Below are 13,327 nucleotides of genomic sequence, written 5' to 3'. Positions count from 1 at the left end.
TTTGAGGCCATTTATTTGAAACCACCACAACAATCATTAAAGGAGCTGATAAATCAGAGTGATGAAGAAAGAACTTGAATTTGGATAATCAAGGGTTTCCATTCTATTTCTACCATTTACTAGACAATTAATCTCCCTTGAGTCTCTTTCCTTGTCTATGAAAGGAAATAATAAATTTTGTAATTGAGTCGTTGTGGGGATTAAATGAGACTATACTTACAAAGTGCTTATTAACTTAGAACGTAGTTAATGCTCAATAAATAATAGCTCTCTCCAAATTAAATTAAATCAAAACACTTAACTACAGTAATAACCTATGCTACAGAAATATTCCAGGGTATAATTTTGAAGTCAGATTTTAAGAAAAATAAGAATTTTTGGAAATATCTTGAAAAAAATAGCAAAAATTACTAAGAGGTATAAAATATGCTTTATATATTGAAGACAGGAGAAAAACAAAGACTAAAGAAGATGTTAACACCACTGTCAAAGAAACACTTCCCATCCAGAGTCCTGGGCAAAAGAACAGCAAGAAAAGAGCTCCCTCTCTGGCCTAGTGTACATCTCAGGGACATTAGGGGAAAGGGTCCCCAGTGTCTCTTTTGCCAGACTTTCAGACACCACTATGTGAAATGTCACCCTAAATAAAGAGCAGACCAGGGTCTCATCCCACATTGGCAGAACATTCCAACTTCTGACAGAAATGCTTTTTAAAGTATTAAATGTGGTATACATGGGGAAAAAAAATCTAAGCTCAAATGAGGCTAAAGACCCAGTGGAAGAAGAATAAGCTGTGAACCATTTATTGTGCTCTCAAATTTTGGTTGATGTGCAAAAATAAGTGTTGTCAAACTAAGTGCCTATACTGTTAGGACAGTGAATATTAGATGGACATCGAGAATATTAATGTATCTAAGAAATGATAAGACAAAGGGAACCAGCCCAGGAGCAGTATCAGACTAAGGGTGTTGTCTTCCCACCCAAGCCTGTTGTTTCAGGTGATTTCAAGATAGGCACCACTGAACTCAGTGAAAGAGAGATGGGTAAGGCACAAAGACCAATGAATAAGAGGAGGGTCAACAGGCTTAAGAATGTTGTCTATGGAAGCACCTTGATTATGGTTATTTATATTTTTCTGGACATAAAACAAGCCAGGAGCTAATAACCTAAAATCCTATAAAGTCTTTGAAGAGATTATAATACTGAAGAAAACACAAACATTGTTTTCAAAGGCTTGTGACTATTCAACTCTAAAGCATCACTTGGGCTCCCAAACCTGTACCATCAGAAAGTGAGTTGTGAAATCTGAGAAGCCCCTACAGAAGGCATATTCTTCCATGTCTACCCCAGATGTAGCTGTGGAGTATAGTAAAGAAGAGAGCTCCACAGATTGTAGAAGCATGGTCTAAGCAAGACCCCTTTTCCAAAGCTCCATCTAACTCATTGTAGCAAAGAAGGTCTACTCCAGGTGTAAAAAACCAAGGACCCTGGAGCTCTGATTGTTCCTATTCCCAGCTCCTGCTTGTAGGGCAGAGATTTCATGCCATAAGGGGACATACTGAAAAATAGGGCTGCCACCCTCTTACATCTCCAGTTGGTAGGGTGTGGTATTATTCTACAAAAGGTAGGCCACCCTGTTACTCTTGTCTCCACCTCCAGTGGAATATCACAGCATGTGCCCAAGAGCTGGCATGCTGCAACTAAAAGATCCCGCACGTGGCAATGAAGATCCTGAGTGCCACAAATAAGACTTGGTACAGCCAAATAAATAAATAAATATTTTAAAATATATATATATAAAAGAAGGGAAAAAAATCTGAGCAGTGACATCAGAGGTTACACACCGCAGGGAAAATATACTTCACAGAATTTGTCCACGCAAGCCACCAAGCAAATAAACTAACAACCCCCCCCCCCCAGCAATATTAATAAGCCCCGGAATGGGAGAGGGGAACTAATCAGAATCCAGACTCACTACAATAACTTAAATGTCAAGTTTTCAACAAGAAATCATAAGACATTTGGAGAAACAAGATAGTGTGATCTTTGTATGGGAAAAAAAAAAATAGGCAGGGCTTCCCTGGTGGCGCAGTGGTTGAGAGTCCGCCTGCCGATGCAGGGGACACGGGTTCGTGCCCCGGTCCGGGAGGATCCCACGTGCCGCGGAGCGGCTGGGCCCGTGAACCATGGCTGCTGAGCCTGCGCGTCTGGAGCCTGTGCTCCGCAACGGGAGAGGCCACAAGAGTGAGAGGCCCGCGTACCACAAAACAAACAAACAAACAAACAGAAAAAGCAAAACAATCTCCTTCGTATTTAAAAATAAGAAAGCCCACGTGAGCTAGGATTTTCTGTCACTCGATGTGCCTTTGAAAGGCATAACAGCTTTGAGTAGGATATTCCTTAAATGCATTAACTAGCAATTTTAGAAAAAAACTAATCTTGCATGATAGAAAAAAATTACATGGCAATAAAAATCTGATTTTATACTAATATGTTTCCAGATACAAGACACAATGCCAGGAGAAAGAATTGCGGTGATTGGTGCTGGGGTCAGTGGATTAAGCGCCATTTAGGTCTGTCTGGAGGAAGGACAGGAGCCCATCTGTTTTGAAGGAAGCAGTGACATTGGAGGGCTGTGGAGATATAAGTTTAAATAGACTTATGCTTCTATATGTGTAATGACAATTTTTCTTATCTGGGAAATAAGAATGCAAGGATTACAGCACTGATTTATCCTTCAACTACCAGCATAATAGTTGCTATCTTTATCAGTACCTAACACATGTGCTTTGAATTCCACTCCTTCCTTCCTCCCAAGGATGATGTTCAATCAATCTTTCTTTGTTTCAGGGTCTAGCTCCTTGAAGGAGAACTGTGTGCTCCCTCTTCCTTCATCTCCACCATCACTACAAGACGGTTAGCCCAGCACTTCCCCAAAACTGCTGTCACTGCCATTACCAATAAAAGTTGACAAATTGAATGGACTTTCTGCCAAGAATTTTATTGCCTTCTCAAGGGGATCCAATGATGTTAAAAACCAGCTCCTTTTCAAAACACTTGTCACTAGCTTCTGTGATTTCACTCTGTTTTCTTTCTGATTTTCCTTCTCAATATTTTTCTACTTGGCCTCTAAATGTTGCTGATTATAGCTCTATTCTCAGTCTTCCGGTCTTCTAACTTTTTGCAGGTTCCTTAGGATACTTCCTTAAACCTCCTTGGCTTCAGTTATCAAGGTGTCCTTTATTTTCTTGGTAGGAGAAGACTGAAGGTGGCAAGCCCACTGTCTATAAATCTGCCACCAGCAACACTTTGAAGTGATTATCCTTTCTCTGATCATTTTCCCAACTACTTGCACAATTCCAAAATCATGGAGTATCTCCGGATGTATGTCAAACCCTTTCACCGTTTGAAGCACATCCAGTTTCTGGTAAGTGGGGCAGAGACCACTCAGCATACATGGAACCCTCTTGTTAGAGCCAAGAGCCAGGCCAGAGCAAAATGCACTAAAGCATTCATTCAGTCTTGGAGGTGAGCTTTACATAAATCTCCAGAGAAGTCGGCCAGAGCTTCTCTCCTCACTTTCCTCAGGAAAAAAAGTATGGTGGATTGGCTGAAATGCCAGACTGTGCACCCGGTGTTGGCTCACCCCTAACTACGTTCAGGACTGCAGTTGGAACAAACTGAGATACATCTCTATTTAAAAATGCCTTGGTAGGGAGACCAGTTATAAATGAACTCTTTAATGAAAACCCAGAGGAGAGTAGCTGTAACCAACCTTATTCATTGAGGCAGAGTTCTTGGGCAGAAGGGCAGCTGGGAAGAGCGGTCACAAGTCTGAGTTCGTCTCATTCCCAGTCGAAGCTGTGCAACGTGAGGAAGCGCTCTGACTTCTCTTGCACAGGACAGTGAGATGTTGTCGTCCAGACCGAAGGGAAGCAGGAATCCTATGTCTTTGATGGGATTATGGTGTGTAGTGGCCTTGAAACCGATCCCTTCATGCCACTCCGTAACTTTCCAGGTACGTCTTACCGAATGCTAAGACACCGGTGTTATGGGGTTTTATCATAGTGGCTATTGTTATTTTGGGAGAAAGTTTATCATTCTGAAAGTCATCTTAGTTTCAAAATAAACATATTTTCTGATTATAAAGAAATGCATGTTCTTTCAAGTTCCATTCAAATAATACATATTATAAAATTGAAAATAAAAATTACTAATACCGCCACCAGTTCTGTGTTATTTTAAGAGGAAAGTGCTACATTTTACCACAGTTGGAAGGCAAAATGTGGGAATTGTTTTGTGTTGGTAATAGTTTGGAGTAAATAGTGAGATCAGAGATACAGAAAATATATTAATATTTAGCTTTATTCCTGAATGTGTATCTATATGTATGGCATGGTGGATATAAATAGCTATGTGCTAGTGTCACTATACATCTTAGAAAAGACTGCAGTGCTATTGTTTACTATTTGGAAGATTAAGCACCCTGAATATAAGGAATGGTACAGGAATGATTTACCTGCACAAGATCTCCTTCTTTATCTCTAGGAGCAGGATATATACTTGATCTTTTCAAAGAGGGCTGAACCTGAGATTCCCTTGGGGTCTAAGGAGATGCTAGACTCCCTCCACTTCCATTGCTTTGAGTGTCTGTTTCCCAGTGCATGAGATGATAAAGTTAAGATTGGTCAAAAGAGGTCTATTAGTTAATTAGTTATTAGCTTATTAGATGTGTAAATATTCCTGTATTCATTCATTCAGCATTCATTCAAGAAATATCTACAGAGCACCAACTGTGTACAAGAGACTTAGCAGAGAATAAAGCAGACAAAATCTCTGTCCCCAAGGAGTGTACATAGCAGTAGATGGAGAGAGACACAAAAAGAAATAAATATGTGGAAGGTGATGACTGTGAAGAGAAACAATTGCCAGGGGAGGGCGAAGGGATGGGTGGCTGGGGAGAAGGGCTTGTGATGCAAGATTAGATAAGATGGCCAGATAAGACTTCAGTGAGAAAAGGGCATTTGAAAAAATACCCCCAAGGATTTGAGGAAGTGATGCAGATATATGAGGAAAACAGATCGTACAGAAGGAAGAAAAAAGTGCAAAGGACTTGAGGTGGGTATGTACCTGACAGGTCCAGTGTGGTGGAAGTAGAAGAAAGAGTAGAAGGAGATGATGTTAGAGAGTGAATGTTACACCAGATCAAGAAGGACCTTAGGGCTTCCCTGGTGGCGCAGTTGTTGAGAGTCCGCCTGCCGATGCAGGGGACACAGGAGACAGAGGAAGAATAGATGAACACATAGTAACTTTTAGGTGTTGAGGAACGCACCTCAGATTTTTATTGTTTCATAACAAAGGAGAAGAAAAGGTTATCTTCAGAGAGTGAGAGGAATTTCAGTAGGGCCAAGGGGAGGGGAAATAATTGAAAGAGCTGCAGTCAGAAATTGAATGGAAGGGCTTCCCTGGTGGCGCAGTGGTTGAGAATCTGCCTGCTAATGCAGGGAACACGGGTTCGAGTCCTGGTCTGGGAGGATCCCACATGCCGTGGAGCAACTAGGCCCGTGAGCCACAACTACTGAGCCTGCGCGTCTGGAGCCTGTGCTCCGCAACAAGAGAGGCCGCGATAGTGAGAGGCCCGTGTACCGTGATGAAGAGTGGCCCCCGCTTGCCACAACTAGAGAAAGCCCTCGTACAGAAACGAAGACGCAACATAGCAAAAATAAATAAATGAATTAATAAACTCCTACCCCCAACATCTTCTAAAAAAAAAGAAATTGAATGGAAAATTGAATTTAGCAATGATTGAGTTCAGAAACATTTAGATTTGTGCCAGGAGTTCACTAGGTGATCAAAGAACTGCTTCCAGGGGAAAGCTGAAGTTTGGGAGCATATTCTCTAGGGAAAAAGGAACAGGGCAAGGAATGAACCACAATTAGGATGGAGTAGGGCTGTTCAGTGTCACAGGAGGAGAATGAAGGCCACATGTGCATATGCCCCAATATTGTTTAAAAGATGAAAGGCTACAAAATCAACCAGCTATTATGGCTTTGTCATATGAGCATATTTTTAAACAAAAATAATAAGTTCTTATGTCCTCTCAGCTTCAGGGTCAAGTGAGCACTTGTCCCTAGTAGGAGAGCAGAGTGAATACTGCTAGTGTTAGCAGGAAGGGTGTACTGGGCCTAGAAAGAGATGGAAACAAGCTAGACAGGGATGAAGCATAGGCTGGGAAAGCAAGACAGGGAATTGGTTCAGAGCCGTATTTGTAAATAACAAAGATGATGGATAAAGAAGATATATTACCTAAGGAGGAGCCAAGCTCTTTGAAGGCTTGGCAGGGTATAGACAAGTAAAAAGGAGGCAGAAATAAAATATCTGAGTTTCTAGTAAACCCGAGATCATAAAATTTTGGTCCAGACCAAAACTGTAGGAGAATTAATTCTGTCTGATAATGTTCGGCAAGCACAGTTCACAGACCAGGAACAGCAGACCAGAAAATGAGAGGTTTAAATAGCATAGCATTTGAATTTAGCAATAAGCTTTAGAATAGGCCTGCAGTTAAAAAATAAAATAAAATAATGGTCAATACTTGAGCAATTCTATTCTTGCCCACAGGAATCACAAGTTTCAAAGGTCAGTGTGTCCACAGTTGGGAATACAAGAGTCCAGAGAAATTTCACGGCAAGAAAATCATTGTGATCGGCGTTGGAAATTGTGGAGGTGATTTGGCGATTGAGCTCAGTCATGTAGCTGCACAGATTTGGTGCCTAAATTCTCTTTCCTGAGATGCAACCTGCCTACCACCTGCTGAGATGTGATCATTGCATGAAATATGTGTAGTGTGTATTCATACACTGCTTCAATACTGATTAATTACCTTCTCTCACCAGTTTCCTCAATAGACATCTTGTTAGTCCATTCCAAAAACAATAGAGAATGGAATACAAATAAATATTTCAAACTTTAGTGACTTCCATAATGTTTATTTTTAACAGAGTGTGGAGGCTTTACCAGCTCAGCTAAGAGTTACAAAAATGAACTTACCAGAAAACCAGTTTTTAAATCCCTTAATAGTTTTCATTGACATGACACTTGACACCGTCTTCCAACTCCAATTCCTTCAATAGGGATACAGATTAACTAAGTGTTCTAGATACTGCAATACAGTAATTAACAGATGGATGGGATCTTCTGTGTCAATTTGTGGATCTCTAGTCTTTTTGCATCATTGTGTTTTTCCAGAATTTGGAATTTAAGAGATTGCAGGCATCAAAGACTGCCTTGGAGAAGGTTCAAAAGGGATAGTGGGTGAGGTCCAGAGGAAAGCTTGAGGAGATCTCTGGAGCTATAAGCAACAAGTCAGATGTTTCTGTATGTGGGAATGTGTGTGGCTATCTATTGGCCTTCCTGTCTTGAGAAAGAAGAACTCTTCAAACTAAAAAGACAAGAGAGTTCTTATCCATTTCTTCTCATGAGCCAAATGAGAGATATCTGAAGAAGTGAGAAAATGATCCTATGAAAGTAAACTGTTATATTGGGAAGCAACTATTGTGCATTTATTTGCATTCTCTCTTAGGTATTTCTCAGCACAAGGCGTGGTGCATGGATTTGGAACTGGGTCTGGGATTATGGGATGCCCATGGACATTGTTCTCTTTACTCATTTTAACTCTGTTGTCAACCAAGTTTACCCTACATTCTTAATCAACAGTTGGGCAGAGAATAAATTAAATGCTCGCTTTAACCATGACATTTATGGTTTGCTGCCTCAACACAGGTATGTTCTAGGATTTTTAAAAAATAATTTTGCTCCTGCCTTTTGGAGTCAGCAGGTCAAACTTGGAACATAAGGAAGATTTAGAGTTCAGTTTTGCCACCTTGAAAATAGACTTCACCTATCTTAGGAGAATGTTAATCATCGTTTCTTTTCTCATGTTTCTTTGGACCTTTCTATTTACTAACCTTAGAAGAAAGAAATTGAATTTCAGGACATAGTAGCAGCTTCATCTGTCCCCACCCTTCATGTTTTCAGGCTAACATGCAGGTATTTAGGTTCTGAGACCTTAGATGGTGGACAAGCAAAGGGTATATTATGTCATAAAACTTAACTCCATTTTTCCAAGTCAAGAGAAAGAATCAGGAATCTGGTAAGATTCCAGCAATAATATGGGAGATTTGGGGGAGAGTCCTTTGAAATTCAACACATTCTTTCTTTGTCTTGAATAGAACTCTGAATCCAGACAGCTGTGGTTTGGATCCTGGCTTCACCACTTTCCAGCTGTGTGATATCAGATTTACTTAACTATTTGTGCCTCACCTTCCTTGTATATAAAATGGCAATAACATTAGCACCAATTCAGAGGGTTGTTCTGCACATTAAAGAGGAAAATACATGTATAATTTATAATAGTCTCCAACACATAGTAAATGCTCAACAATTTTCTGTTGTTTTATTATGTTATTAACTTTCTAACTATATTAAAATTATACTCATGGGATTTTAGTTTTTGGAGGTGATTGAGCGACAACACAGAGAGGTCAATGCCATTGAAAGAGGAATGTATGACTTACATTTCCTAAGAGAAAGAGACATGCCAGGCCTCGCAGGGCCACATGGGAGCACTGGGTTTGTTCAGACAGAAACAGGAACAAGAGAAAAGCTGAGGCCAGAGCCTTTGCTGGGGTTTCTGTGTGACAAGCAAAGCAGGGCATTGCAAACAGTTTAGGATTGGCTAATTTGAATAATTCCCATGGGCTTTAATCTATAGAAATCTGCCTGGTTCCTAGCCCTGGGATGATTTAAGGCAGGAGAAATATTGTGTTGGGGTATGAGAGTTAGATAAGTAGTTGGTTGGGGCTACAGACTTGGGAGAATTGTTTGGGGCTATAGACTTGGGCTTGGCTGGTTTGCATATGAAAGACATGCTCCTGGCAGAGCTCTTTGCTATCTTTAAAACAGGCTAGCCTTCTCCCTGGCCAACAAGCTTTTTAAGATATCAAAACATCATAAAATATAGAAAATAAAAGCACAATTATAGGCTGACATCCAGTTTCTAGCTTGAATGTTTGAGTAGAGAGTGTACCATCTTACAAAGGTAAATAATTCGGGAGGAAAGCAACTTTGGAAGATCTTAGGAGGCTTGCTGAGGACTTAAGGTTTAGAAAACTGTTTGGGATAGTTGTGAGGTATCCCAACAGAGATACATGGCAAGCATTAGGATAGATGATTCTGAAAATCAAAGTAGAGATTAGGCTTGGAGTCATCAGCCCTGAAGATGTATATCAGAGTCTCAGTGATAGAGTATGTGATTGTCAGGGTTAGGAAGAAGGAGACTGGCAAAGTTTGAACAGGTACTTCTGTTATTTTCCTCTGCGTGCACGTGCACACACACCCTTCTTCTCATGCTGCCTTAAGAAACAATAATCTGGGTTGGGTGTGGTTCTGGGGGAGAGGTTCTAGGTCAGAAGCTAAGGAATCCCAAATGTTAAAGAGGAATCTGAAGAAGAGTAGCCATTAAAAGCACTGAGAAAGAAATTACAAGTGAAGAAGTAGGAGAATCAGTAGTAAGGACAGGGAATAAGAAGGGGAAAATTTCAGGAAGAGAATGGTCAGCAGTGTCAAGAGTAATGAGTCAACAAATATTTTCTGAGCTGGTCTGTGTGTTCATTATTGTATAGGTAGCAAGTATGTGAATTAAAAGAATGGACCTATCACCTCCCAGGAATAAGTCATGCTCATTCCTGCCTTGGGACGTGGTGTTTCTTCTGCCTGGAATGTTATTCTCTCAAGCTCAAAATATAAAAAGGACAAGCAGAGTCACAGAATTATGAACTGTGAATTATGTGAATTATGAAAATTATGGCAGAGTCATAAAGTAACAGGAATAGCACTACAGCACAGTTAAAAGAGCAAGAGCTTTGTAATCAAATGAACTCGGGATTAAAACCCTGTTCCTCCATGTACTGAATGCGTGGCCTTGACATATCAATTGACCCCACAATTCCCTCACTTATAAAAATGGGAATACTTACGTGTACTTTGCAGAGTGGTAAGAATTAACAATTAAGCACCTGACTTTCGTAGGCATTCAATAAATATTGATTGAATGAATGAAGATTAGCCATTGTGGTTGAAATTCTTTATTATTATTCTTTATTATATCATTAATTCTAAGGCTAAGAATAAAGTGATGAAGACAAATTCAAACCTACCTTAATGAAATGATGTCAATCACGTTATAATAATTCTGCTCATTTGTTTGCTTCTCCTTTAAAATGTTTTGCATATATTCCTAGAATATTCTGTTTCTCAAAATGTAGGATGTCATCCATCAAAGAAATGAAGATATAGGAAAGTGTCTTCCGTGAGTTAAGGTGGAAAATTAAAGAGAAATCTCTATCGAATGAAAACAATCAGGAGATACTGAGTCACCATTAGTAGCTATAATACAATAAGTATTAGAAAACTAAGGGATAACATAACTGAACAAGTGTAACTCACTATTTAAAAGAGAGCCAGAGTGAATACTCTGGTAATGGGACTACACACACACTACCTTGTGTCTTGTCATGGGATGCAACTCCCTTCAGTCCATCCTTCTTCGTGAGCTTTGAGGTCTGCTAGTGAACTCATTAAACACACGCCTTTGCATCTGTAAGTCACGTGCACCTGATAAAACAATGAATGGAAGGCAGATAAAACAATGAATGGAGGGCATTGCAAAGCGACTCCTGAATCCATCTCCCCCACTCCTGTGTTACCTCATTCATGATGTTCTCTACCAAACTGACTCTCACAGTACCCATTTCTTCCTGAAACCACGTCTTTTCAATAAGAAAACCATATTCACATTTGAAATTTCTTTCCTAGGACTGAACAAATTACCCTCAGTGAGTGGCATGATGGCTGACATAAGAAAGAAGAGAAAAAAATTTGAAAAAGAGTAAGAAGCTTGCTTCTTGGTGAAAATCAATTGGAAGTGTTTAGGTGGAGCTGTTTGTCTTTCAAGTATTCGTTATATTTTTCTTATGATAGACTCTGAGTCTATTTGCCTGGATGGGATCTCAAATAATCAACTTTTTAATTTCCTCTTAACCAAGCATAAATATCCCTTACGGAATATTTATGGAATGGAATGGAGACTGGTCTAACCTGGAAAATTCAGAATTTTGTTTAAAGTTCATGGAACACTAAATACAACATACAATTATAAATTTATGTCTTACCATAGCCTTAGAGATGTAAAGCATGTGAATATATATGTGATGAAATGGAAGGATTGTTTCACCCTTTTAAGGTGTTGAGAAGATAAACCAATGTGAGAAATGAGATAGCAAATCATTACAGAATCCAATTAAAATTCTGATGTGAGGTCAGAAGCTTGTGGGTTGCACCAAATCTTCTTAATGGAAAATTCTTCTCAACCACTGGGGCTGGGAATGTAATTTATTTCTATTCAGCATATATCTATTGAGAATCTACAATGTGAAGGTCACAGCATGTTCTCTATGAGCCACAGCCTTTATCTTAAGAACAGTCAGTTATCCAGTAATTTTGGTTTCAGAAACTGAGCCAAGAATTGCATTTCATTAATATTTAAAATAAATTAATGTCACACGTATCTAAATAACTTGCCTGTACAATTCACATAGCATATTCCTCACCACCGATTTACCAAAATGAGACTAGATCCTAATTGAGAATTAATTTCATGGCCAAAGTACAGGATTTAGGAAAAGACAAAAATATTCCGAAACCCACCTATTCCTATCCAAGATCCCTGGAAGGATTTAATGGGGAAAAATACACTGCATGAATATTTTGTTAGAAACCACTGAGACCATAGTCAGTGAAAACAAGAAAACTCATTTTATCTCTCAGTTTTTGGAGAAATCTTCAACCAATGTTTAGAGGAAATTGTGCATGGAGAGATGGAGGTTCTGGTATTTTCCCCTTCTGGTTTCAGATTCCTGAGTAATCCCTGTGATATACGCAGAGTGCGGTGTAAGGATTACGTGGATGAAATTGCCTCTGAAATAGGAGTGAAACCCAACCTGTTCTCACTTTTCCTGTGGGATCCAAAGCTGGCTCTGGAAATTTTCTTTGGGCCATGCACACCTTACCAGTACCACCTACAAGGGCCAGGGAAGTGGGCTGGGGCCCAAGGAGCCATCCTGACTCAGAGAGAGCAGATAATCAAGCCCCTGAGGACTCGCACCCTCACCTGTGACCAGGCTCCATGCTCTGTGCCATTTTGGCTTCAAAGTGTCTGTGTAGCCCTTCTCTTCTTTGGTCTCAGTTTAGTCATTATTAAAGGATAATCCTCCTACAATCATTACGATATTATAGATTAACAGTGACACACAGTAATTAAGAAACTGGGCATGTGCAAGAGTCTATCCCTCAGTTCAGACTAGATCAGTGCAGTGAATTGTCTAATAATTCCAAAATTACTCATGTATGAGTATTTGGCAAAATTGGAAATTTCAGAAGTCCAAAGGGACAGAGTAACAACTTGAGCTAAAGCTGACCTGAAAATTGGAGATTTCTAACGAAATGGTTTATATGAAATCTTGCTCTGGAAAAGTATATATAATTTCTATAATATGACAAATGTTCTAAGTTACCAAGTTCTCCTAGCCTCCTTTTATATGAATTGGCAAATTCTTTGTTTTATATGTAAAACACAGGCTAGGAAAAAGTATCTCTTCAATGATTTAGCAAAGTTAGCAATGAACAAACGTCTTCACCAGAAACTCTTTCCACTAGGATCACATTCATAGAATCATGGATATTGAGGTAGCAGGTTATTTCAGGTATTATCGAGGGTATTTTCAGGATATGGGGTGTGCCAAGGAGAGAAAAAGAGGGACTAATGGAAGTCAGGAAAAGAAGAAACAGGGAGAAAGAGCAAATATTTACAACATTTACAAAAACTTTTACAATTAATCAAAGAGATGAAATATTTTATTCTCTGGGTCAGTCACTTATATTACAGGCTCTGTCTGAGCTTAGTCCTGATATTCTGTAAAACAGATTTCTCCCCCAGATTTCTTAAGATATGATTGATAATAAAAAATTGTATATTTTTAAAGTGTACAATGTGGTGTTTTGATAAACATACACAAAGAGAAATTATTACCACAATCAAACTAATTAACATATTAATTACCTCATAGTTACCTTTGTGTGTGTGTGTGGTGAGAATACTTAAGATCTGTCCTCCTAGCAAATATCGAGTATACAATACAGTATTATTAATTATAGTCATCACACTGTACACTAGGTCTCCAGAAATTATTCATCTTATAACTGAATGTCTGTT

The 13,327-nt window shown here is 39.3% G+C and overlaps 1 protein-coding gene across 1 annotated transcript; it reads left to right on the top strand.

Annotated features, from left to right (window-relative positions):
* Positions 1–2,513: 2,513 nt before the first annotated feature.
* Positions 2,514–12,323, top strand: LOC309974050 (flavin-containing monooxygenase 5-like; the record flags this gene model as incomplete). Its single annotated transcript, XM_082858495.1, is given in 7 exon segments — positions 2,514–2,570; positions 2,574–2,647; positions 3,316–3,427; positions 3,925–4,018; positions 6,619–6,761; positions 7,580–7,779; positions 11,969–12,323. Coding segments are annotated over 7 exon segments (1,035 nt in total).
* Between the last annotated feature and the right edge of the window lie 1,004 nt (positions 12,324–13,327).

The sequence above is a fragment of the Leucopleurus acutus genome (assembly GCF_964270905.1).
Source record: "Leucopleurus acutus genome assembly, chromosome: 2".
NCBI classification, from domain to species: domain Eukaryota; kingdom Metazoa; phylum Chordata; class Mammalia; order Artiodactyla; family Delphinidae; genus Leucopleurus; species Leucopleurus acutus.
This window is presented reverse-complemented; position numbering and strand designations above follow the sequence as displayed.